This window comes from Amblyomma americanum, chromosome 6 (assembly GCF_052857255.1).
Source record: "Amblyomma americanum isolate KBUSLIRL-KWMA chromosome 6, ASM5285725v1, whole genome shotgun sequence".
NCBI lineage: Eukaryota > Metazoa > Arthropoda > Arachnida > Ixodida > Ixodidae > Amblyomma > Amblyomma americanum.
Window position 1 is genome coordinate 14,622,875 of NC_135502.1, and position 25,352 is coordinate 14,648,226.

Consider the following 25,352-nt stretch of genomic DNA (forward strand, 5'->3'; position numbering starts at 1 on the left):
AACGCTAAGGCGCCCGTGTGCTGTGCGATGTCAGTGCACGTTAAAGATCCCCAGGTGGTCGAAATTATTCCGGAGCCCTCCACTACGGCACCTCTTTCTTCCTTTCTTCTTTCACTCCCTCCTTTATCCCTTCCCTTACGACGCGGTTAAGGTGTCCAACGATATATGAGACAGATGCTGCGCCATTTCCTTTCCCCCAAAACCAATTATTATTAAGAGCCTTTTTGCCAGCAGTGCTGATAGTGGTGGTCCCTTGTATCATTGTTCTTTTTTGATCTGATGTGTTTTCATTCGCAGATAAATATTGTTTCTTCTCCTCCTTACATCATACTATCGTGCCTATAAGAGAAAAATAAATGATGATGTTAGACGGCGGCGCCTCTGAACATGCGTCTCGGGACAGTGCATTAGGATAAATGTAATCGACGCCTAAACAACCTGGGTCGTCCAAAAAACTTCAGTCTTTCGGACCAAGCCGCTCGAGTCACTTCGATTGTGCAAGACACACTGAGGATATGCGTCTTACGCCCCTACGCTTGCAGGTATGTTATTGCGTTATTATTTGACTGTACTACTTTTAAAGTAACCTGATCAACGAATTGAAACGAGCACTCACTCACCCTGTCAGCCTTGGCATGAATCTCGCCCGCTTCCATGATGCCCTTGTTGTAGTCTCCAAGGCGGAAGATGTACCTCGATATATTCTTCCGGCTACGAGAAGGAAAACGAAAGTCCTTCATGCAGCGTAGTTTGGGTGCTGTCGGGAGCATAAGTGGTGCGCACCACGTGAGACTGCTCATTGGCTCGATTATCTTGCTCTGCCTTTCGCAGTCTTCGCGAAGCAGGCGCGATACGGGCCAAAACGAGCAAACTGGCACGCCTGTGGACAAAGCTTACTCCTTGCATGTCTGGACACCGGGCACTCCTGGAAAGTGTTCATGCAGTAGGACCGAAGCTCCGGTAGTATTCCGCCCTTTTGATGTCGTTAATAAAACATTGACCGGTGGCCATTCAACATGCTTCAGTATGCTCTAAAATCCATGCAAACGTCGGTGACCCATAGGTACAGCAGAGCCAACGGATCGGGACGCCTTGGCGACCATGAGGGCACAATATTAAGGAAGCTGAATGACTGTTTTTGATTTTTCGATAAATTCGATTTCAGGCAATTCCTTTCCAAAACATAGTAGAGCCCAAAAATCTGCCCAAAAGAGAGATAAAAAGTAAATAAAACTGACGTGCAAAACTTTATCACTGAGTGCTCTTCTGTACGTTTCCCTCTCACTTTGCTATTGCACAGGATTATGTCGGCGTTCGTACAGGCAAGTTTCGCCTGTCGAAAACGTTCAGCGGGACTCCTCCTTAGAGCTGCAACTAGAATAAAAGGGGGTTAAAATCAATCAATCAATCAATCAATCAATCAATCATGTTTATTTAACATCATGACGATGTTAAACATGCACTTCTTTGTATTTGAAAATGGAGCAAACAGCGAAAATAGGTACAATACGAGGGAACCAGAAAGAGCAAGCACTGCGATAGGGGGGACGTATGCCGCTTAGCACACACTATGAGCAACCAAAGCAACCTGCAAAGAGATAAACTGGAATGAACTGTACTTCTGAATACAACTTCCTTCCAGATTTATCTCAACAAGCAGAAGAACGCAATGTTTCTGTGCTTGGAAGATGTTCACTCTCATTTACCTCGGCTACTGTATGCTGTGTATACTTCCTCCACATTTTTGAGCAGAGCATTTTTGCGTTAACGTATAGAGTCGATCGCACTTGTCTAGAGCGCTCGAGTGGTGCAGTCCGATGGAAACAAAGCGAAATTATAAAATAGGTATTGACTTTCATTGATAATAGTTGCGCTGGAGAGCAGCCTAGTATTCATGTGCAACGCACACGCACGAGCGCTTGCCCTCAGCAAAGCAGCTGCGATAAGATTTAACTTAATTTGCTCCGCAGCACACCGCTCGAGCGCTCTAGACAAGTGTGATCGACTCTGTACTCATGAGACATGTGAGATGTTTTACTTCTACTGGTCAGGTATTAGTTCAGGGTAGAGTATAACGGTCACTGACCAAGCTGAAGTAAAAAAAAAACGTTTCGGAACCTTCTTCATTCACAACGAGCCTAACAGGACAAGCAGTCGAAATTTAAATGCGCAGGAAATAAACGGCTCAACAAAAGTTCGTCTGATCCGGCAGAGAAGCTGAAATGGTTTTTTTGGGGGGGAATTCGAGGTTTGTCAAGAATTCGAAGTAAATTATGCAAAGTATTTATGCACTGAAATTTAAAATGGTGACGTAATCGTCGATTAAAATCGCGACGATGTTCAGGCTTCTCATCACTATGTTGGTGAAGTGCGGAGAAACTCGCAGTGACGTTATCGTTGCCGAAATTTCAGATGTCTGCTGCCCTCGCCTGCATGCTGCTGTGCGTCGTCTGATGCCGCCAAACAATGATTCATGAGCTGCATCTTCAGTAGCTTTGGTTTTCTTTCCCGAAAACCATTTCTTCGCTGGAAACGTAGCGCAAGCGTACGTGACGTCATCATCGGTGTCTCTGCCCATCGCTGTGTACTGCAAAGAAGCCTGAACGACAACACCGCTTTATTCGGTGACTACGCCACCATTTTAACTGCTAGTGCAAAACTATTTCGCAGGATTTACCTGCATGTTTCACGCATCGGCCTTTTTAAACTCATCGAATTCTAAAACCTCTCGAGATGAAAAAGTCATATGCTGCGCATTTAAATTTAGACTCGTTGTCTTGTTGGCCTCACTGTGAACAAGGAGTCCGTACGGTTTCGGAAACGTAATTCTTACTTTGAGTTGCCCAGTGAATGTTGTACTTTTTCTTCTATTTTATGTTAGCATGCCTGATACGATCTTGTTGTGTCCATGTAATTTTTCTCGTGCATATTGTGCTCTCCTGCACTACTTCTTCATGCATGTCTTATAACATAAATTGTAAACTGTATTCAACAGAATACGGTGACAGTACAGTTTGTCTACCCTGGATTAATCTTTCAACTTATAAAACTGTTCACTTAAAAACTGACCATGACGGACGATAACTATCGAACCTCGCTGATACTTTGAGTCCCGAAGGAAACTGTGTTCGGGGCGGGAGGATTCCGCATTTTTTGGTCGAAGTGTCTAAAGATACGTTCGAGGTACCCAGTCGACTCACCAAGTGTACGCAAGTTACACGCTACATTCGCAACTTACGGGGGAACTACAAAGGAATATTCGCCTATTATTATTTATCTGCACTCCCCAGCTGATAGAGTTTCACGCCCGGCTGAGCATTGCTGTCAGACCATACCAGGCTTGTGCGAGCGACGGCGGCAGGCGATCGCGACGTACGCCAGCAGAGATGCGCCCTCGCTCGGTTCCTTCGCTTTGTACTTAGTAAACAGTCACGTAATATGTCACCCCGATCTACTCGTAAATTTATGCAAGCTATCATTACCATATCTGCGCCGTTTGCGATTCTCCACCGCCGTGCCCGGCACATTACGCATCCTATAAGGAATGTTGCGCTAGCTCTTCTTCACTGGCAACCAGAGCTAATAAGATGTTCGTCACTGGAAGATTTATATCTACCTCACAGCCATGGCAAAAAATTGGCGGTGGCTTAGCTCGGCTATGCCAGGATATACGTAGCGAAACCTAAGGCATAGCTAGGTTAGCCTTGGTTAATCTTGATTGCAAGTCCAGGTTAGTCTGCTTGTCTGGCTAGTTGTTGTCACGTGGTTCGTCACGCGGTTGGTCACGTGACCAGTCACGTGGTTGGTCACGTGGTGCGGTGCGACCACGGTGGGACTGCGAGCACGGCGAAACTGCGAGTTCATGGCCAATGTAACTTTCGCTACAAAAGGCATGTCGAGTCTATTTGGCGCCTACGATGGTACAGCGACGATGGCCAGGCCAGCGAGCCTGCCGACACGACGAAGTGCTCCACCGCATTGCATGGACAAGCAACCGGAAAGCCGACAGCGTGAACGATGCGCTTGAAAGTAAACGGCGGCGTTGTTTGGGGAAGACTAGGCAAGTGCCCGGCCCGCAAAATCCCGTGTACACGGAACTTAAACCCACGCAGATTCGAAGTTATCGCGAGCCGAACGACGCCGGCTCAGCCGTCGCCACGCGGGCATGCACAAATGCGTAGCGCACAACTTCGACTGGAGAAAATGGCTCGTCCCAAAGAGAGCCTCAACGTTCAAGAAGCGGACTTCGGCACACGGCAGATAATCACAACTGCCTCATGTTTGTATGGGTATAGAGAGGAGAAATTTAGCAGTTCGCTCCCGCTGCAATCCAACGACATACGTTTCATGCGCATAGCAGCACTAACTGTTAATGCGGCACACTCGAAGTACGTGCACCGGACACCAGTCGCCCGATGCCGGCCAGTATATAGGTAGGCATTGGTAAATCTACACCACCGCGCGACCCACACTTGTCTAATCGTGTCATCTTGACGGAAACACACCGTCGTCCCTGTGATACCGATCTTACAACAAACCCTGAACTGCGCCTTCGTCTTCCACGTAACTTAGAACGTCGCGACGCAACACTGTTATGCCGTTTATGGATTGGTGTTGCATTTACCAATTACTATGCTTTCCGGATGGGGATGGCCGACAGCCCTGCCTGTGAGAGCTGTGGTTGTGAGGAGACCATCGCTCATCTTCTCTGTGAGTGCCCTGCATTTGCGAGTGCAAGACATACACTGTGTTGTGCCCTGGACCGCCTCGATCCTTGCCCATTAACAAAGCAAAAGATCCTCAGTCCGTGGCCACAGCAGTCGACTGCCCTCAAGGCATACAAGGCACTCTTTGCCTACTTGAGAGCGACTGGATTGAGTGACAAATTGTGACAGTGTTGTGCGTGTGTGTGTTATGCCTTTTTTCCCTTCTCTCTTCCTCCTTTTAGTCCCCTAATTCCTCTTCCCCAGTGCAGGGTAGCCAACCGGAACCCCTTTCTGGTTAACATCCCTGCTTTTCCCTCCTCCTCTTTATCTATCTGTGAGATGCGACGGACTGTGAAAAACAGCGATTTGATCTGTCCGACGTAACCGGGGCGAAAATGTGCTGGATCCGTTCGACGTACTATAAAAACACAACGCTCGCATCCGTCCGACGTGCTTGAAAAAAAAAAAGTAGAAGCATTGCGGATGTTCGTACTGGAGTAACACAGACAGGCAACTGATTCTGAGCGAGTCGCGGCACCTAAAGCGTAGTGCTACAAGTTTCGCGCCTGCACCTCGCGGACTTCCCAGTGCCGTTCAAAGCCAGCGCGCAGGCTGCCAGGTTATAGCTCTGCGGAATACCTGAGTGAAGTCAAAACACGAGTCAAAGCCCCACCTCCCCATTTTATTATGGGTGCCGCCATGCTGGATAAGCAGCGCCATCTAGTTACTAGTACGAGCATGACTTCCATGCTGGCTTGTGCAGCCAGCCTCAGCTGCGTTTGTCTGAGAAGGAGCACTCGCTAGCTGCGCTGTGTAATCGGGTTTCATTCAGCGTTTTTTTTCCGGGCGGTGGCTTTTTTTTCTTAAGCAGAACATTGATTTGGCATGGCTCAAGCAGCTGTGCCAGCCCTTGTCTCGCCCTGCTGTCGCTGGGCCGAAGCGCCGTGCGCACATCGGGTGTGGGTCGGACCAGCGACATGTGCTCAGTGTAAATAAACGGTGCGGTTGAAATGCAGTATGTTGTTTGGAGTGTTTAAAGAGCAGAAATTGTCATGCTATATGTCGACAGAGTCGCACTTCGACAGCCTTGAACACATGAAGAAGAGGGTATACGATGAACAATAGGGAATATATGCGAAAAACGCCATCTGTAGACTTGAAAACATTGCAAAGTCTAAACCGCATTGAGCTGGTTCTAAACATGTCTGCATTTTTATCTATTTCTCCTTTCGCTGATACAAAAGGCAAAACGACGAAGGAATCACCTGCTGGCGAATACTGCTGATCAGCAAGATTCAAATCTGTAGATCAATCTCCTGAAATTCCCTGCTGAAGACGAATACAGGCACCGCCACAATAATAAGGAGTGCGCTTCTGGTTTGAACTTTTCACACGTGTTCCGTAGAGAAAAAATTGAGGAGATACTTAAGGTCCGCCTTAAGGATATGACGTGGTATAGTTAATTTGTATCTTCAGCGGTCTGTGGTCCTCTTTACGGATTACTTCGCAGACACGGACAGTGTTCTTCCTTTCGCCTCCCCTTAACGCTTAACCCGCGCTTAAGAGCACAATGCCATAGCACTATAGATTCCGTCCCGCACAAGTACCTCTTCTCTGTCGCCTAGGTTCTGTCTGCATGGCTATATACAGATATACGGATTGGCGATTATCTACTTTTCATGGATCCTGGGAAGTCCTCACACCGCTCCTGGTGCGGTGGTGGAGCGGTAAATCGATGGGGGCCACTGTCCTGCACTTATCCTAGCCATAATCTTCTCGCACTCTTAAAGGCTCGATTGCAGATTAACAAGACATTATTTTTTTACCACCAATGTCATTAAAACCCGAATGGCTACCTTGGGCCCACTATAAAAGGATTGTCCCCAGAAAGAGCTGAAGGTAAAATGCAGGAAAAATGTGGTTACCTAGATAAAATGCTTCGATAAGCGGCTCGTATGCAGGCACTCCGTGGCTCTAGTACTGAACGCGAGCAGAAGGCTCCTTATACTAGAGAACACCTGGCCGCTGCAGTCTCTGAAGGCATAAACATCTTTTGCGGGCCATTTGATATTCTGAGGCCGACTGTCATGAATCGTTAGCCCCGACGGTGGCCATATACCCGTTTTTTGGTTTGCTTTTCTACTACGTGCTCCTGTTTGTTGACTGCACAGACTGCGAAAGATTTGTGCTCCCTGAGATCGCCTCCATATCCCGACACATGTGGACTTCAGTGATTGCTGAGTAATCCACACGAATGTTACTACGTCATATAGTAAGCCCGAAATCCAGTTACATTTTCAACGTATTCTCAAAACTGATGAATGATGGTGATGAAAAATATTTATGGCTCAAATGCATCTGTGGTAAAAGAGCGCCATTGCACAAGGTTTTTGTTTTTCTCAAGGTGGGGTCAAAGACCCCTTTCCCAAGCATTTCACCCTAAGCCGAGCATCAGGCAGGGGAAAGCTTGTACCCATTGAATCACCGGTGGATACCCGGCGGCACTGGGGATCGAACCCCGCACCTCCCGTATGCGAGGCGGATGCTCAAACGACTAGGCCACCGCTGCGGTGTATTTTCAAAAACTCAAACTTGTTGGCGCACTTGGAAATGAGAGAAAAAAAAACATTTATGACGTTCTTCAGGTGCCAGTTTCCTTTCACACACTGGAATCTGATAGGATACGAAGACAATAAATAAAACTGTACCTCGTATTCTTCCTATTGAATGGTGTCTAACTTAGTAATCAGCAGTTGGCAGCCTCGGCAATGGAGCGATATGGAAATCGCAAGGTAGTCGCTTGTGTGTTACGCATGCCGTAAGCCAAGAGCCCCGGACTAGAAGTCAGGAACCTCAGGCCGAGCGCTTGACCATGCAGAACGATTTTCTCTTTCCCTACAATTTCAAGAGCTGTACAGCTTTCGTATGTAGCCGCACGGCAGCGCTAACGGCTGGTGATCGTTCAGCGATGAAAAAGCCAAGGTGGTGCAGCTGAGCTGCTTAAGCGCGAAATTGAATATGAGCCTCTTTTGCTTTCCATGTAACAGCTCAGTAATGGTACGCCGCGCCAAAGGTTATCTTCTGCGAAAAACACGAGGTGAGTGCCTGAACACTGGGAAGGAAGAGTGGAGAGGAACACTTAGGACAGAACGCAACCGCAAACGGCCAAACAGCACGCGTCGCTCTAACTGCCAAGACTGCGCGGAGGTTCTTTCGGATAGCAGGACCGCGCGGGTAGGAGCCTGAAGGAACACTGCGCTCACGATGGGATTCGCTATGACATTGGTTTATTAATGCGAAACCGTTAGATGGCTTATCGACACGAAAACAGCCCAAAAAATGGCACCGTTACAAAACTAGCGACTGGCCGAAACTGTGTGGTGTCATCAAAGGTGGGAAAATACGAAATGTTAACCAGTATGTCTGTACTACTTCTTACATCTGCGCCAACTACAACGGAATAGAATAGAACTGAAATAGAACTGGAACAGAATTAAAATGGAATTGAATAGAGTCGGATTAGGATTAGGATGGAATTGGGATAAAATTGGAATACAATTTCAATGCTTCCGAATTATTGGTACGCAAATTCCTTGAGTAGCCCGGCAATTTTTTAAAGTGGTTTGCACAACAGTGGGGTGATGTAGCGAAACAAGAAAATCCACACAGAGAAGATGTGAGATAAGGGGAGCAAGGGCAGTGGTTTGACGTATTTAGGGGAAGAGTGGAAGCGTGCCACTCGTGACCTTGATACTGCGGGTGTTGCTTTGCCGATTCGATCGGTCCGCTACGCCATGGGCGCTTATTTTGCAAGAATTGTCCCAGTCCCTGTCAGGTTTTTTTTTTCCCCTCTTTTCATCTTTCAATATCGGTGCCCGCCGTGAGCTTCTGCTCACTCTGCTGTGTCTGGGGCAGTCTTTCAGTAGGGGAGGGCCTGCACTGACAGCGAAGTTCCCCTTTGTTTGGGTGCAGGCGAGCACACTGCCGTCCTCTCCTTGAAAGGCCTCCTCGACTGCTGGGTCCACGTTCGCCGAAGAGCAGCGAACGAACAACGAGTTAAGAACGTGAGCCAAGTGAAGCGATTATTTTCTCCCACGACCTAAATGTTCGATAGGGGACGCAGTGTAAAACTCTGAAGTATAGGGGATGTTTTTCTTTTTAGTCTAGCTCGCAAGCTTACCAACCGAGCAGATACGTCAAGTGACCATGAGCTCACCACAACGGTGGAACCATCGTACGCGGAAATCCTAAATCACTACAGAGGACAGAGGATAGCGTATCCTCCACCACACAAGCTATTAACGCAATATGAGGCAGTCGGTTGGCGTAGACTGCAAACAGGAAGCTTTCATAACTTACACATACTTCACAAAATGTTTCCGAACCAGTACGCGGACACATGCAAGTGATGTGGAGCCAACCTCACTTTATACCATATTACATGGGAATGTAAAAACAATTATTCATTCCATAAACTAAAAGAGCCCAATGCGGAACAGTGGGAGAGCCTGCTCACCAGCAGCGTGCTGGCGGTCCAAAAAGGACTGGTCCAGCATGCGTATGAGGTAGCAAGACTCAGTGGGGCTCTGGAATAAGGGCACCACCCCTGGAAGACTCGGAACTTCAACATGAAGACACCCGGGTCCCGCTGAATCGACCAATTTTTGGCGCCAATAAAGTTTCTCTCTCTCTCTCTCTTTTTAGTCTATACATATTTTCTTCTAAAAAGCTGTGAAACATGCGACTATGCGGTATGCGCAGACTTATTGTACGGCATCATCATCATCATTAGCCTGACTAAACCCATTGCAGGAGAAAGGCCTCTCCCACGTCTCTCCAATTAACCCTGACCTGTGTCAGCTGCGCCCACCGTATCCCAGCAAACTCCTTAATCTAATCTGCCCACCTATCTTACTGCCGCCCTCTGCTGCGCTTGCCTTCTCTTGGCATGCAGTCCGTTACCCTTAAGGGCCATCGGTTATCTTGCATTCACATTGCATGCCCTGCTCAAGCCATTTTCTTCCTCTTGACTTCGACTGTGATGTCATTAACCTGCGTTTGTTCCCTCATCCACTCTGCCCTCTTCCTGTCTGTTAACGCTACACCTATCATTTTCATTTCCATAGCTCGCAGCGCTGTGATCAATTTCAGTTGAACCATTCTCGTTAGCCTCCACGTTACTGTCTCATAGGTGAGTACGGCATGGCAGACATTATGACCCTGGTAGCAGGCATTTAAGAGACTATTAGTAAATTATTTGTAACTCTCTAACTCTCTAGTGATAATATTTTGACACAGTCGGAGGCATTTAACATTGTAGGCAAACCCGGTTCTTAAAATTTCAAAATCAGCATTGTGATTGAAGATATCGAACATAATCAACGCGCGAGATGCGCCGAAATTAGTAGAGCCGCACTTCGCGCCGTGAAGATGAGTTTAAAATCCAAAAAAAAACTGGCTGATGTTCAACCCGCCTGAATCCAGAAGACGAGCGAAAGCGAAGCCTGCGGTATTTATAGCGAAGAATGGTGTGAATGGTGTGACGTCATTGCTAACTCATCGCAGACGTCACATCAGGCGATGCGAATCTCAGCTCTAAAGATCGAAGTCAACGGTAACATAACCGCTGGTCGGTGGTCAGGCTAGTTGGTCATTAGGTATACCCCCATGCCATACTTTGTATGTCATAGCTATGGCAGAAAGTCCTAGTTTGACCTTGGTAGCTTGGTATACTCTGAAGGTCACAGCGACGAACCGACGTTAGTTGTAATACCTCGCGCAGTAGCACTTTCGCTCTAAAAAACTAACCAGCGCTCGTCAGGCGCAAGGCCGACCGGCGCCTTTTCCCCCTGCTTTTCCAGAAATAAATCGTTCACCTAAAGGGAAGTCTGAACTCGGCCGCGGCAACTGCGTTTCGATAGAGGCGAAACGCAAATGGTGCCGTGTGCTGTGCGATGTCAGTGCCAGTTAAAGATCCCCAGGTGGTCGAAATTACTCCGGAGCCCTCCAGTATAGTACGGGACCTCTTCCTTTCTTCTTTCACTTCCTCCTTCATCTTTTCCCTCGCGACGCGGTGGAATGAATGAATGAATGAATGAATGAATGAATGAATGAATGAATGAATTAATGAATGAATGAATGAATGAATGAATGAATGAATGAATGAATGAATGAACATTTTTTGGTAGAAGTGGCTACTAGAGCTCTAGCGGTTGAGGTGTCCACCAAAAAGTGAGACGGTTACTGCGCTATTTCCTCAAAAGTGGTTGGAGTTCAACGTGGCTTGCACCTAGTTATACGAGCGAAGGCTCTGTTAAGCATGGTGAGACACGGTTCGCTTGATTTGAATTTTTTTATTATTGAGCACCAAAGGTCGTAACCACGTGTGATGCCCACTGTCTCAAATCAAATGTAAAGGTCAGAGGTCAACGTCAGGCACCCAATGGTCATAGTCATATGACCACGTGGTCATACTACCATAGCTTGGGCCCTACCACCACGCATTTAAGTTCGGTTTGACCTTGTGAGGCATTGAAGGTCATTGTCTCATCCACATCGAAATCGGAAGTTGTACCCCGAGGAGTAGAGCTTTCGCTCTAAAACCTATTTTCGGCCTAGATGGAACTGGACGCCCCACTCCAGTTGTAACTAACACAGTGCTGTGCGCGTGTGTGATTTAATTCCTCTAAAATGAACTAATCACGCGCACAACCTGTACACATTTCTTATTGTGTATATAGTTTGTACATATTACTTCTTCCCCTATCCTCTCTTCCTGTCTCCTCACCTCTTTCATTTCATTTCTTCATTCTGCCTGCTGTCCTTTATTTCCGCTGCCCCAGCTCAGGTGCTTCAGTATCGATGGCAGATGCCGGGGCTAGCAAAAATCTTTTCCTTCCTTTTTACTATTATTTTTAATAAAACCACTACCACCACCACCTAGATGGAAAGGACGCTCCGAGCGCATGGCCACAATGGCATGGAGATGCCCCTGTGTCTCGGCAAAAAGACTGGCGCAGAGTCCAACGTCGCAGCGCAGCGGGTGAAAATGCACCAGCCCGGCCTACTAATAAGTGAAGCGACAAGCGAGAGTGGCAGCCGTTGCTGCCTTCTCACATTAATCCACGCAGCATGCGTCGGCATGAATAAGCCGTGTCAAGTGACCAAGTCGAGTGCGCCTAACGAAGTACGCTACGAGTCAGAAGTGCGCCTGTCGTAATTCAGAATGTGGACGCGCTTTTTTCGTGACCGAGAATCCCACGGCTTGTAGCGAGGCTGTATCATTTCCTGCGCATGTCGCGCATCTGTTTTGGCACTGGTTCGTTTTGCGCGCATAATTCCACGTTCGATATCTCGAACCGAAATGCCGATATAGAAATTTAAAAAACTGGGTTGAAATTCAATTTTGTACACTAAAACAAAAAGTTAGAGTGTGAATTAGTCACTAATAGTTAACTAAAAACCTTTTAACTACCCGCTATCACGGATATTATGTCCGCCATGCAGTACCATTCACATGCAAACACTGCATTGCCTATAGTGGCTTTGTAAAAAAAAATTCCGCAAGACTAAAAAAAAAACACCCTACTGCACGCAGCCTGAAGATGCCCTTGCGCTCAAAGTTAGAAACTGTAGCACAACGTGGCACAAACCTGCAAGGTGTATGTACAATTCCATCAACAAAGAATAAGCTGCGTATCATTTAAACGCTACAGTTCATTTGATTCATCGAGAACATTGTGTAATAAAATGAGTTTTCTTTGCAGTGTCGCACGCATATTTTATCTTCCAAGAGCTTTAAGCAGCTTTTTTAAGTAATAAAGAATACTGACTGGGTATAATAATTTATACAAAGGAGCGACAAATACCAAGCGTTATTCTGATCTATGTTAAAAAAATCAATATAATGAATAAAAGGAAACATTTCGATCATTACAGTATGATTACACGACACAGCAGCTTTAGACACAATAACAGCCGAAAAGCAAACAATAGCTCGGGCTTCATAACACCAAAATCGATTACCTACTTTCCCGTATGTGAGTACCGTGCACAGTCCGCTCTCTATCAGCCTAATTCTACTTTTTTTTTTAACGCAAGAACTATTTTGTCTTCGCACTGTTTGGTAGTAGTTCCCCAGATAATTAAACAAAAATTAGAGCGGGCACTTAAGCTCCGCCTTAAGGGCATGAAGCGATAGCGTAATGGGATATTTCGCATATATGTAGAAGGTCATTCTCTACTTTACATTCATAAAACCCTGGGAGTCCTCATACCCCTCCTGGAAAAGCTAGTGGCGCAGCGGTTAAGCGATGCGCCACTGCCCTACGATGGCAGGTGCTCCCAGCGGTGGGTCTTGTGCGGCCAGTATTGCTGTTCCCGAGCGAACAATCATTAATTTAACTGCCACCTGCCACGATGGACAGTTTGCTCACTATCCGGTCGGCAGGTTGTGACGACGCCGCAAGGTCACGTGACCTAGGTGGCCCACCTGCCTCCTAGGTTGCTCTCTGGGCACCACATGCCAGAGTCACGCTCGTGATTTTCGGCTCACAACGCCGACAACGCCAACGCCGACACCGTTGCCACCGGATTTTCTGGGCAACGGGGCCTTTAACGCTGTCGCGTAAATATGTGAGGGATGGTAATAAGTAGTGGTTGCGTATTCAAGTTCAATTCTACTTCGTAGATACAGCTTATCATGCCACAAAAGACGCCATTTCTATTATTCATTCTATTTCTAACCCTATCAACCTCTGCTCACCGCAGTTTATGCTGGCACTGGTGTCCACAATTTTCCGTATATTTCTGTATGTTATTTTTTCTCCATATATACCCTCTCTTTGTCCAAATAAAGTAAGCTGTGAATCTGCGCATGTCATTTGCTCTTTACGTGGTTAGTCCTCAACTCTGTTGTAGCGCAGTAACGTTCTTTCAGTCATGTCCACACTCGCCTAAATCGCACAAACGAATTTTGCGGACGCGGAAGGGGGGCGTCGTCGGTTAGAAATTCAAGCACATGACAAGTGTTTGCCGCACCGCATTCGCCTCACAAGCAAGAGGTGCGGGATTCGATCCTGAGTGCCGCTGGGCACACAACGGTGATATAATAATGGGCACAAGCTTTCCCGTGGCCCGATGCTCGGCTTTTGTGAGCTGAAATGCTTGGAAATGGGTCTTTCCAAGCATTTCATCGTCACTCTTGTAGCGATAGCAGCCTCCTTGGCACGTGTAGTACCTGCGACTGTACGTTTTCAGCCACCAAATGTTTCGTCCACCAGAGCAGCTGCACACACCTCGTGTGGTTTTTATTGCACCTGTGATGTCTGCACACGGTTGGCCTGAGCTGTGAGAGACGGTACTGTGCATGTCTTCCGCCAAAGCCGCTGGCAACAGCGCACAGCACGGCCTGCATTCAGCTTCTTCGTCTTTTAGCGAGACGGAACATTCCCGTTTCAGTTAAACCAATGTGGAACACATTGCATTCCAGTACAGGCAAATTTCAGGGACGTTTAAAAGCAGCTTTAGGCAGCGCAACGTAACACAACACAAAGATTGCGCGGCAGCCTAACCATCTCTCGGGCGGCTATTGCGTTTTTAGCGGCCCCCTTATAGATCGTGAAAGTTGCGAAAAACCTGGTACAGCAAAGCTCGCAGAAACACTGTCCATCCCCAGGGCAGCCATCTTGGATCATCTCGCGCATCACCATTAGTTCATGCGTCGTGATAAATTAACGCACTGGGACTGCGAAGATAAATACGAAAGTTCCCGTTCAGTGCCCTAGTGCTGAAAGGTAAACTTATGCCTCCTAATTCTACTGTTCCACAAAAAACGTCTCGGAAATTAAGACATACTCGTCTGCCCAACATTTCGCAATAATCGCAAGTAGAGAACAACAAAATATGCTTGGCTCCTCGAGTTTCTAGCGATTGGCTCTGGCTCTAGGCGCAGGGGCGGAGGAGGAGGATCGAATCAGTGCTCACTGTTCGAAGCAGTGTGCCGCAGTGAGGACCCATTGGTCGGCGATGAGGGCGCCCCCGCAGAGGTGGATGGTTTTTAACCCGCTGCGGTACTTGATTCCCACCTGCCACGGGTAGTCGCCCGGCTTGGACGCCCGGCCGCCCACGATCCGGCCCAAGGGACGTAGCGGACGCACGCCGCACGCTGAAACCACGAGGGGAAGACAACAATCCGAGCTCAGCCTCATCACGGCCACGCGCGCTCCATGCCGGCCGCAGCCTGATAAAGGTATCAAACGGCTCTTTACAAACGTACGCATAGCCACTAGTATAGGTTATCATGCTAGCCGGATAAACTTGAGAGGAAAAAGTGCTGGAGGAAGAACAAGATAGCCTCGGTTGATTATACAACCAACCGGTGGTAATGCAGTTCTGCGTCGCTTGCACCCAGCGTGTCGCGATTATATCAGCATTTTTTTTTTACCCTACGAAGGCATGTTTGACGCAAGTGAGCATGTTCTGTCACTCTAGTCCTGAAATATCCATGGCAATCATCTAACGAAGCTCACGAGCCCGAAGCCCATCGTGGCAGCGAATTCACTCTTCATGCCCAAAGTTTTTGCATCGACCGTTGTGCAGCGTTGACTATTACACAGTTTGCGACATAGTACTACTACATATCGCACAGAAAACACAATGGCAGCACTAATCCAAAGACAGGTCATGTGATCGCCTTCGGACCAATGGCAGTGCAGCGTTGCCATGCTCAGTCTCTCGACGTTTTAAGTAAATGCTATCGGGAACAAAAGTAACTGATCCCCCTGCAAGTTTCAAGCTGTGCCGCACTACATGCAGGCGCCACATAACGATGCTCTCCTGCAGGAGGTCTGCGCCGCTGAAGGTCCGGGCATGGCGAAGGAGGCAGCTAGTCGAGGTGCTTCCTTTTCCCGAACATATTCTGCGTTTATCTGGCGACGATGTTCGGTTTTCCCGCGAAACCTAAGAGCTTCGCTTTCCGCCTCACGCATACAATGAGTAGAATGGGCAAGAAAAACAACTAAAGAAAATTACCCGGCCCACACCACCAGCCTTAGGTACAGCCTTTGTCAAAAGTAACCAGGCTAGACGGTTTGCTTCTCATTCGTATATTGAAGCTATTATGCCAGCCCTCAAGCAAAATCTCTGTGTGGTAAGGAGAGCCATTACCCGCACCTTCCGAGAACTTTCTGATCTGTAGGGAAGCAGTAAGGGCTCCACTATTCGAATGAGAAGCAAACCATGTAGCCTGGTTACTTTCGGCAAAGGCTGTACATAGCTGGGTTTTGCCATTGCCGACGCTTTTCATGCTGGAGAATACGCGGAATCTCGGCTGCTGTCCGCGACTGATCCAATGGTCCCACGTCCGCCACGGCGAATGCTCTACACGTCCCACACCACCTCCACCCTGAGCCACACAGAAGACAAAGCGCCCACGGGCGCGTGGCCTAGTCACGTGATCTTGCCGCACCTCCACCGTCAGCACGGACGCTCAGCCGCCAAACGAACAATAAACACCCTAACCCAGAGCGACCTATGCTGTGCACTGCAAAAATGAAGCGACCACGGTAACGCCTTTATCCCTTTTCTTACGGCGCGGTTCAGGTGTCCACCGATATGCGAGACAGATACTGATCCACGGGCGCGTGACGAGCGCTCGAGCTCACGTGGCCGCCGAGGAACCGATCACGTGACCCCCATCTGCACGTGTCTTGTGCTACCTACGTCATCTTCCTGGGCTCGAAATGAAGAAATGAATAATAATAATTGGCTTTTGGGGGGAAAAGAAATGCCGTAGTATCTGTCTCACATATCGTTGAACACCTGAACCGCGCCGTAAGGGAAGGGATAAAGGAGGGAGTGAAAGAAGAAAGGAAGAGAGAGGTGCCGTAGTGGAGAGCTCCGGAACAATTTCGACCACCTGGGGATCTTTAACGTGCGCTGACATCGCACAGCACACGAGCGCCTTAGCGTTTTTCCTCCATAAAAACGCAGCCGCCGCGGTCGGGTTCGAACCCGGGAACTCCGGATCAGTAGTCGAGCGCCCTAACCACTGAGCCACCGCGGCGGGTAAATGAAGAAATGAAAAATCGTTTTTTTTTAGGAAAGGAAGTGACGCAGTAACTCTCTCACTTATCTCGGTGGACACCCGAACATCGCCGTAAGGGGAGGGATAAAGGAGGGAGTAAAAGGAGAAAGGGAAAAAGAGGTGCCGTAGTGGAGGTCTCCGGAACAATTTTGACCACCTGGCGATCTTTAACGAGCATTGACATCGCACAGCACATGGGTGCCTTCTGCGTTTGGCCTCCATCGAAACGCGGCCGCCGCGGTCGGCTTCGAACCCGGGTACTCCGGCTCAGACGAGCGTCTTAACCACTGAGCCACCGCGGCGGGTAATTCCCGGGCTCGGCTTGGGCGGTTACGCGTGCTTGTAAGCGGAGTCCGGTGCATACCCAGCACCCCCTCAAAATGTCAACGGCCTGAGACTTCGCTCGGATGGAGGCGCACACATGGACAGCACGGCGATGACTGGCGTCTAACTCACTGTTCATGGAGCGAACTTGTGCCATCGAACAGAAGACAACTCGGCGGCGGCTATAGCAGCAACCGCATACGTCGGGCGTAGAGGTCAGCCTGTCGATATCGGCCGCGCTCAATTTAAAGTCGGCGATAGGTTCTCGAGGCAAGGCGCCTAAAACACCGATAGCAATCGCATTGCGAACGTCGTACAAACTGCCGCGCTAGGTTACCATCGCTCGAGCGAAACACGGTAGCGTCTCGCGTAGAAAACAGATAAGGCAGCGTGCGGACGGCGATAAACAAAGAAAATGAAGACAAAGAACACAAGATGGCAAAGAGTGTGTAACGCGAATGTTTGTGAGCTGTGGTGTGAGAGCAGAGTTTTTATAGTGCTCTGGTCTTAACTACCCGGCTCCGATGCTCTAGTGCATGCATTCCAACGCACGTTGCCTTGTGCACCATTCCCTTTCCGTACCAGCCGCCGCGGTCGCTTAGTGGTTATGGCGCTTGACTGCTGACCAGAAAGGCACGGGTTTGATCCCGGCCGCGGCGGTCGCATTTCGATGGAGGCGAAATGCTAGAGGCCCGTGTACTGTGCGATACCACCATTATCATCAGCCTGACTATGCCCACTGCAGGGCAAAGGCCTCTCCCATGTCTCTCCAATTAACCTGTCCTGTGCCAGCTGCATGCAGCCACCCTATCCCCGCAACATTCTTAATCTTGTCCGCCCGCCTAACTTTCAGCCCGTCGCCCCCTGCTACGCTTGCCTTCTCTTTGAATCCACTCCGTTACCCTGAAGGACCAGCGGTTATCTCGCCTTCGCATTACATGCCCATCGCCCAAGCCCACATCTTTTTCTCGACTAGGATGTCCTTAACCCGGGTTTGGGCGCCGCCGCGGTGGCTGAGTGGTTATGGCGCTAGGCTGCAGGCCCGAAAGACGCGGGTTCGATACCGGCCGCGGAGGTCAAATTTCGATGGAGGCGAAATGCTAGAGGCCCGTGTACTGTGCGATGTCAGTGCACGTTAAAGAACCCCAGGTGGTCGAAATCTCCGGAGCCCTTCACTACGGCGTCTCTTATAGCCTGAGTCGCTTTGGGACGTTAAACCTCCATAAACTAAGCCAAACCTAACCCGCGTTTGTTCTCTGACCCACTCTGCCCTGTTCACTTTCCTTTCCATACTTCGCTGCGTTGTCCTTAACTTAGATAGAACCCTATTCGTAACTTTCCATGTTTCTGCCCCACAGGTGAGCACTAGTAAGATACACCTATAAGTGGACGTTAAGGGACGCCAGGCGGCCGGAATTTCCGGAGCAGTTCACTACGGCATCCCTTATAGCTTGAATCGCTTTGGGACGTTAGACCCCCATAAACCAATAAGCCGAATCAAACGTTTCCGCACCATCTCGCTGGCTTTCTTATACATGCACACACAAATTGACGCCGCCGGCCGCAGCGGCGTTTTGACGCGCTGCCGAGCTTTCCGAGCGAGGGACTACTGCCGGCGCTCTAGTGAAAACATGAACATGCCGTCCGGTTACTGACGCGCAGCGTATTAGCCCGATACCAATAAACTTTTTTTAGCAGACCGGAGACGTACTAGCGGAGGCGCATACCGGTTTATCGGACCCCTCTCGCCCATGCGCAGTGACATTGTTGGGGTAAGGCGGGGCAAGTGCACGTGCGCAGCCGGTGTCGTCTCCGGTATCTATAAAATTCAAATGTATGTGGTGCGGAAGGCGTCGAAGATGACGGCGCGAAACTGAGGAACGAGCTAATAAAGAAGGCTCTATAAACATTAATCTATTCTAATAGGGGATTTACTGATGGTGAACAGATGAGAAGCCCACAGAGCGGCTAAATCAGATCGGTCACGACCCACCAACGGGTGCCGACAGCCCAAGCCTCAAGACTCATTCGCGGGTATGGTGCCTATGGAATACATCGTCACTGTAGCACGGGCTATCAGCGACGGCGAAGAAACGCGGCTGGCGCTTCGTCTTCATCGTCTTCGTGGGCTGCGGACTGCGCCAACGGCGTGCAACTGACGAACGAGCTAAGAAGAGCTAAAGCTCCGAAACAAGCATTACAAAGCCTCGCGGAAATATAGCACTAATTACAGACTATATGCGCCAATCGTCTTCTTCTTCTTTCATCCTTTCGAAAATGCTCGGCGGTAGTAGCACTGCAGTCCTAGCCCGGCAATAGTGCATTTGAGTCAAGATGGGAAGGTCGAAGAAATGTGCATGCGTGGACGTCTTCAACTGCTCTGGAGAATTAGCTTGGTGTTCCAGGTCAGCTTTTTCAGGCACGTGTCCAGCTTCATCACTTTTTGTGCGTTCACTCTTTCTTTTTTTTTTCAGGATCCTAAAGGGTACTACGAGAGCAATATCTTGGCTGTTCTCGAGAACATGCTTGTGTACTCAGATAATGGCGCTGAATGTTCGCCATCTTTGCCACTTTTAATGAGGTATTCAAGTGCTTAAATTTCAACTTGACGATTTTGAGGGTTAGAGGGGCCACATTTTGCAATTTCCCTTAACCCTTCCCTTTCTTTTTCGCTTTAGTTGCGATCTTCCTTCCCTCCCTCTTTCTTTTAATGTTACTGAGAGGGAAGTAAACGTAAATGCACGCAGAACATCTTCCAGGTTCGAACTTGCTCGATCACAAAACTCGAAGACAATTTCGGGAGAGGTTAAACTTTATTTACACAAAAAAAACAGCACGAAAGAACAAGAAGAAAACTGATGACTTCCACTAAGAAAGACCCGAAGAAACCAGCCCTCGGCTCCCCCGAACGAAACAGTCTCTTTTAATTCCTAAGACCTCCCCTCAGTGGGGACCACAACCAATTTGGTAAATCCCCAAACACTCGTTCAATCAAAGCTTGGGGAAAGGACGAAACAGCAAATCTAAGGTATTGGCAAGAAAGGTCTTCCCCCAATCCAATAATGCGCTAATAATTTCACTCTCCACTATAGTCGGATAAAACTTAAGAACACAGCAGCTTTTCCGCGTCAAAGGACCCCCTTCCAAATAATGGCGCCGGTCGATTATCATGGCCCTGCTAGTGTGAAAAAACAGGGAGTGGTAGATGAAAGGGGATAATCTCTTCCCTCTCTCCATTCTGGCGCCGCTCCCTGCATTGTCACACTAGCAGGGTCATAGAATCGACCAACGCCATTGGCTGGAAGGAGGTCTTTTGACGGGGAAAAGCCGCTGTGTTCTTGAGTTGTATCCCACTATAGCTTTGCGAATATGCACGCTTTCCCACGCTTCGGCATATTTACGGACTCACAAAAGGTTGGTTGATGGCTGATGGGAGTTTAACGTCCCGAAGCGACTCGGGTTATGAGTGACGCCGCAGTGAAGGGCTCCGGAAATTTCGACCACCTGGGGTTTTTTAACGAGCACTGACACCGGTGTGTACACGAGCCTCTATAATTTCGCCTTCATCAAAATTCGACCGCCGCGGCCGGAACGCAACTGCGTCTTTCGGGTCAGCAGCCGAACCCCATAACAACTGAGCCACCGCGGCGACCGAGACTAACAAAAAATATAGTGCATACAGTTTCACCGAAAACCCGGCCGTCCCCGAAGCCGACCTATTAAGTTGACACCACTCAAAAACATTAGGCACCCTCGCATGCACATGCAGCGGCCGAACAGAGCCTGTCCGACAAAGCGCGTCTCTCGTGTCTCCACTGCCTGCGCGCCTCACTTCAGAAACACATGCGCTAACGAGCGGTCATTGTCAGCTGCGAATCTATCGTAAGAACCGACTCGTTGACGGTGCGCCATCCCGGAACGCCGCAAAAGACAACGTCCACATCCGGCGGCGGCGCCGTCGAGTCGGGACAAAAGGGCGCAAGGCGGACACTTCCGCATGCGGCAGCGCTTACTGTGTGGGCATGCCCGCTCCCGGATTCGTGGAACACTCCGCGCGTCTGCGGCGTCTCCATACACCGCCAAACGCACTGTCCTCGGTAGCGGCTGCGACTATTCTATCTGTCCTTCTGTCAAAATCTGGCAGTTCAGCCATGCAGCCAGAGCACACAAACACACACGCACAAACATATCGGGTGCCCCGACTGACGCGCACGACAGCATTCATCAATGGCGCGTGCGAGTTGACAGCTCCGTCATAAAGCCCCTGCTTTCCTGTTAGGATGAAAGAAAGTATACTCTCCTTCATTAAGTCCACCTTTTAAGGTTGTCATATTTAGCGTCATATGCTTCGAATGTGTACGCTTTCAAGGCATCGGAAATTGACGACTGATGTGCACACTGTGGCTTAAGTAATTTCCCGCCGTATACGACTTCACACGTGATTTTTCACTCGTACGCGTGTAGCTCGAAGCGGCAGCAAAGTTTCCAAAGCACACAATGAGGCCCTGCATAGACATAAATATACAGCTTTTTCTGACTTATTGAAACAAAACGGTAAGGGGATCCTCGGTGAATCGTTTGAATGCGTCAGCAGCCAAATGTTCGTTATATCTTATGTTAACACACTAAACTTTGTTATATGCGAGGCCGTAACTTGGTTCGTTATATCCTACGTTAGCACACTAAGTTCGCTACAGGTACAGAGACAAAAGTTTCTTATATTCGAGGTGGCATAATTAAGTTCATTATATCCGAGGTAACAGACAAAAGTTCGTCATATCGGGAGTTCCATATTAAGGTTCGTTATAACCGAGGTCAACGCACGAAAGTCGTTATATCCAGGGTGGCATATTAAGGTTCGTTATAATCGAGGCAGTATACTACGTACGTTCGTAGCCCGGTAAGTAGGTTGTCGTCTGCCAGCCGTGGCATGTGCACCGTCTGCGACTGGCTACTCACAAAGAGCACAATGGGCACAAAAACTAAAGGGAGACAGGCGGCAGTCGTGGTTTACCCTAGCACTAACTTCTCTAATGCGAACGGATTAAAACTGACGTTGGCTGGGGCCTTACAACTTACCGCCACCTACTGCGGGTCATTTATGGACGGACAGGAGCCTGAACTAAATAGCACTTTCAGTACTCCAACGCCGAAGATTTCAAATATTACGCCTTTCAGTTCATTTCTTCCACATAATGGTTTGTGTAGAGGCAGTCAACACAGCGCAGATTTCTTTAGGGAAAGTGACAAGGCAACAAAGGGCGAGATTGTTTTGCAGCGTGACTGAATCGAGAGCCGAAAAGGACGCGGAGAAATGTTTAATTCAGGCCCGCACAAGATACTGTGCCAATGACGAAAAGTTTACATAAGGTGTCCCAAGCCATTCAATGTCGATAGTGAGGTTTATGTCGCAAATTCAAGGAATCCAAAATCATGGAAGGGAAGAAGCTAGCTAGAGAGAATATAGATGCTTGTGAAATGAAGAATCTGATTAAGAGGAGTCAGTCCGGAAAAGGACATGCAGACTGAAATAAATTTTGATGCCGCCCAAAGACCTAGTGAGGAAGTTCGTACGTTCTTTTCTCGTAACACTTTGCATCGCCTGAAATACTAAATAAATAACAATAAAGGTATTTTAAATTTGTTCTATCAGTTAACTCTGCGATATTCCCGATCCCTGTCGCGTGTTTAACTTTAATTGTGTTTGTACACTACTTCGCGGTAAGCTAAACGATTGTGGTAAAAATAACCAGTTTCAAGTAACCACGGTGTGGCGACGTCCTCCTGCCCCCGTTTGCGCCCTTTACTACGCTGGCCAGTGGGAAACTCTCGGGCAGGAGTAAAAAAGCAGTCGAGTGACGAAAGGATCAAGCCCCCCTCCCCCGATCTCTAGGAAGCGCGCGCAGTTAGGCAGTCGAGCGGCACATCTCATATGAGCAAGCTGGAGACACACCTCTGTCGGCCAGGCACAAGCGGCGCACGCAGCAGGCGAGGAGCAGCGCGCACAGAAGCAGCGGCGCTGGAAGGGCGCTCCGCATGACTGCCCACTGCTCAAAGCGAGTCGCGCAAGCGCCGGGGCCATTCTGCCCACGAGGCCGCTCCTGACACAGCCCCTTTGATCCCTTGCGCCGCGAGCCTGACCGGCGACCATCTCCAAAGCCCGCTGCTCGACGGTCGTCGCGACACCCCGCGGCTAAACCACGAAGTCATTTGGCCGCTTTCTTACCTGTGCGAAATCGTGCGCTCGGCAGGTGTGCCCGTCGATAGACAGAGCTGTAAGCCGGTGAAACGCTGCGCGAGAGGCGAATCGGCCGGGCCAGCCCTGGGTGGCCCGTGCGGAGAAAGCTTCGCAGCTGGAAATCCTCCGCTGTCGGCCGCAGATGTGTCCCAGTCGCCGGCGAGGATAAATCAAAGCCGCCTTCGATCGCACCTGTACGCCGCCTGCATGGGGGCGCCGACGGAGCTGTTTTGACACCCGTGAGGTCTGCGAGGCGGCGGTTCATTTCCCCAAAAGCCACCGCAAATGCATTGTCTTTTTCCGCGGATCGGACCGCAGTGAATGCCAAGAGGTACGACGCTGCCACTGTGAGAAATGTCATTCGTGATTTTTGTGCAACTGCGCAAACAGCCTTCATGTAGAACAGCTGAGGCAAAGGGCTATGAAGAACTCTGCCCAAAACATTTCAATAAAACCGCCATCAACTTCAATTGATGAATTTCCTGTAACCGGTAAACGCTTGATCAGTAACACTACCAACGAGCTTCGGGAACCATCTTCCTGCATGTTCTTACGTGGGACATATAATTGCACACTACAAAAAAGGGCGACCAATCACAACTCGATAAGTCAATCACCGCCGAAAGACTGCAAAAAAATTATTCAGCGCCTACTGATACTTCGCACGGGCAATGTGCCGTTCTGAAGGATGGTAAACTCACCATGTCTGCCAAACAAGTTTGAAACAAAGCAGGTGCTTCTTCCTTCCCCTGCGCGTCATTTGGCTAATTTTGAAGTGTCTCTCTGTACATTATTGGCTGTGCATATCCTGCCTATCGGACTAAAACACTTGTCATGAAATGCGGAAACGCTCTACCAGAAAACTAGTGAGAGCCTCTGAAACAAAGAGAACACCATACTTTTGTTTCTGCCTTGAGTACAGCAGATTCGCTGCAGTCCAGAAGTAACTGTCACCACACCGTAGGGCAGGCGACGAATAACCCGACTGGTGCGAGAGGACCCCACTTCACAAGAGCAGAAATAGCCTTAATTCATGGAAAGCCCGAAGAGCCCGCCAGTAAGGCGTATGTATGGTCAGGGCACCGATAGAGATTTAATGGAGAAGGGTAGAAGCAGGGGCAAGGGATGCTTGGCGGCGCTGCAGTGCTAGAAGGTATGTGTACACACGTCTTTCGTCGCTGCTGACACATGTCCTGGCTCGCAGTCTAAACCAGCTTCATGGCGAACAATATCCGCTACTCCTTCACCCGTGTACTGCTCACCTGTTCCCCTTACCACCCCCCCCCCCCCCCCGACAGGTGGCACTCACTTACTGGGAACAGCTGACATCAAGCTCTGCGCTACAAGACCAACGACGCACCGTCAACAATGCCACTAACAGGCAGGCTGGCAGATCATCTGTAAGGGAGGGACTCGCTGCGCGGCCCCCGATTATAGGCCATGAATAGCTCTGCCCCCTACCTGTTATATTGTCATGTGGGTTATTTGTTCTCCCTTGATTTTCCACTTACTCAACGCCATCCTCAACCAGCGGGGTGCCGATCAACGGAAAAGAGGAAGAAGCTTGGAGGAAATCGCTCGTGAGCCCGGCCGCGACCGATTGCCCTGTCTCTGGCGCGCCTGCTCCTGTGGCCCTGGTCCTCCGGTGTCCCTACGACCCCGCTTCGTCTGAACAACCCGTGACAATATTAATGACCAATAAAGTCTGCACCACCACCTACATCAATCGCCAAGCCAATGAGCTGATTTTTCTCTTCTCAGAGGCTCCGAACAGTGCAATAACGTCTCTATATAGGAAATATCGACGTCGCTTCTGAGATCCCGGAACGCCAACAACGACGACTGGCCGAAGCGCTTCTTGAATTCAAGCAGACTGCTTCACCTCCTCGTCGAAGCTGAGTCAATGTATCATGAAACACTACGACGACTCATGTTCTATCCGACAAAAATGCTATCTTATTTCGATTAAAAAGCGTGAAGCAATTCAAACTCAATGAAA

The 25,352-nt window shown here is 49.1% G+C and overlaps 1 protein-coding gene across 2 annotated transcripts in view; it reads right to left on the bottom strand.

Moving 5' to 3' along the window:
- The window catches only part of LOC144094565 (anionic trypsin-2-like), a 51,883-nt gene extending 28,248 nt beyond the window's left edge, over nt 1-23,635 (bottom strand). Inside the window, exons 1-3 of one of the 2 annotated variants that reach the window (XM_077628484.1) lie at nt 23,342-23,635; nt 14,691-14,871; nt 621-711 (exon numbers count right to left, since the gene is read on the bottom strand). In XM_077628484.1, the coding sequence (XP_077484610.1) occupies nt 621-711; nt 14,691-14,871; nt 23,342-23,618 (549 nt within the window). In that variant the 5' untranslated portion in view covers nt 23,619-23,635. Of the gene's footprint in view, nt 1-620; nt 712-14,690; nt 14,872-23,068; nt 23,192-23,341 lie in introns of those variants that run through there. The other variant, XM_077628485.1, reaches the window with a different exon arrangement.
- Nucleotides 23,636-25,352: the final 1,717 nt, after the last annotated feature.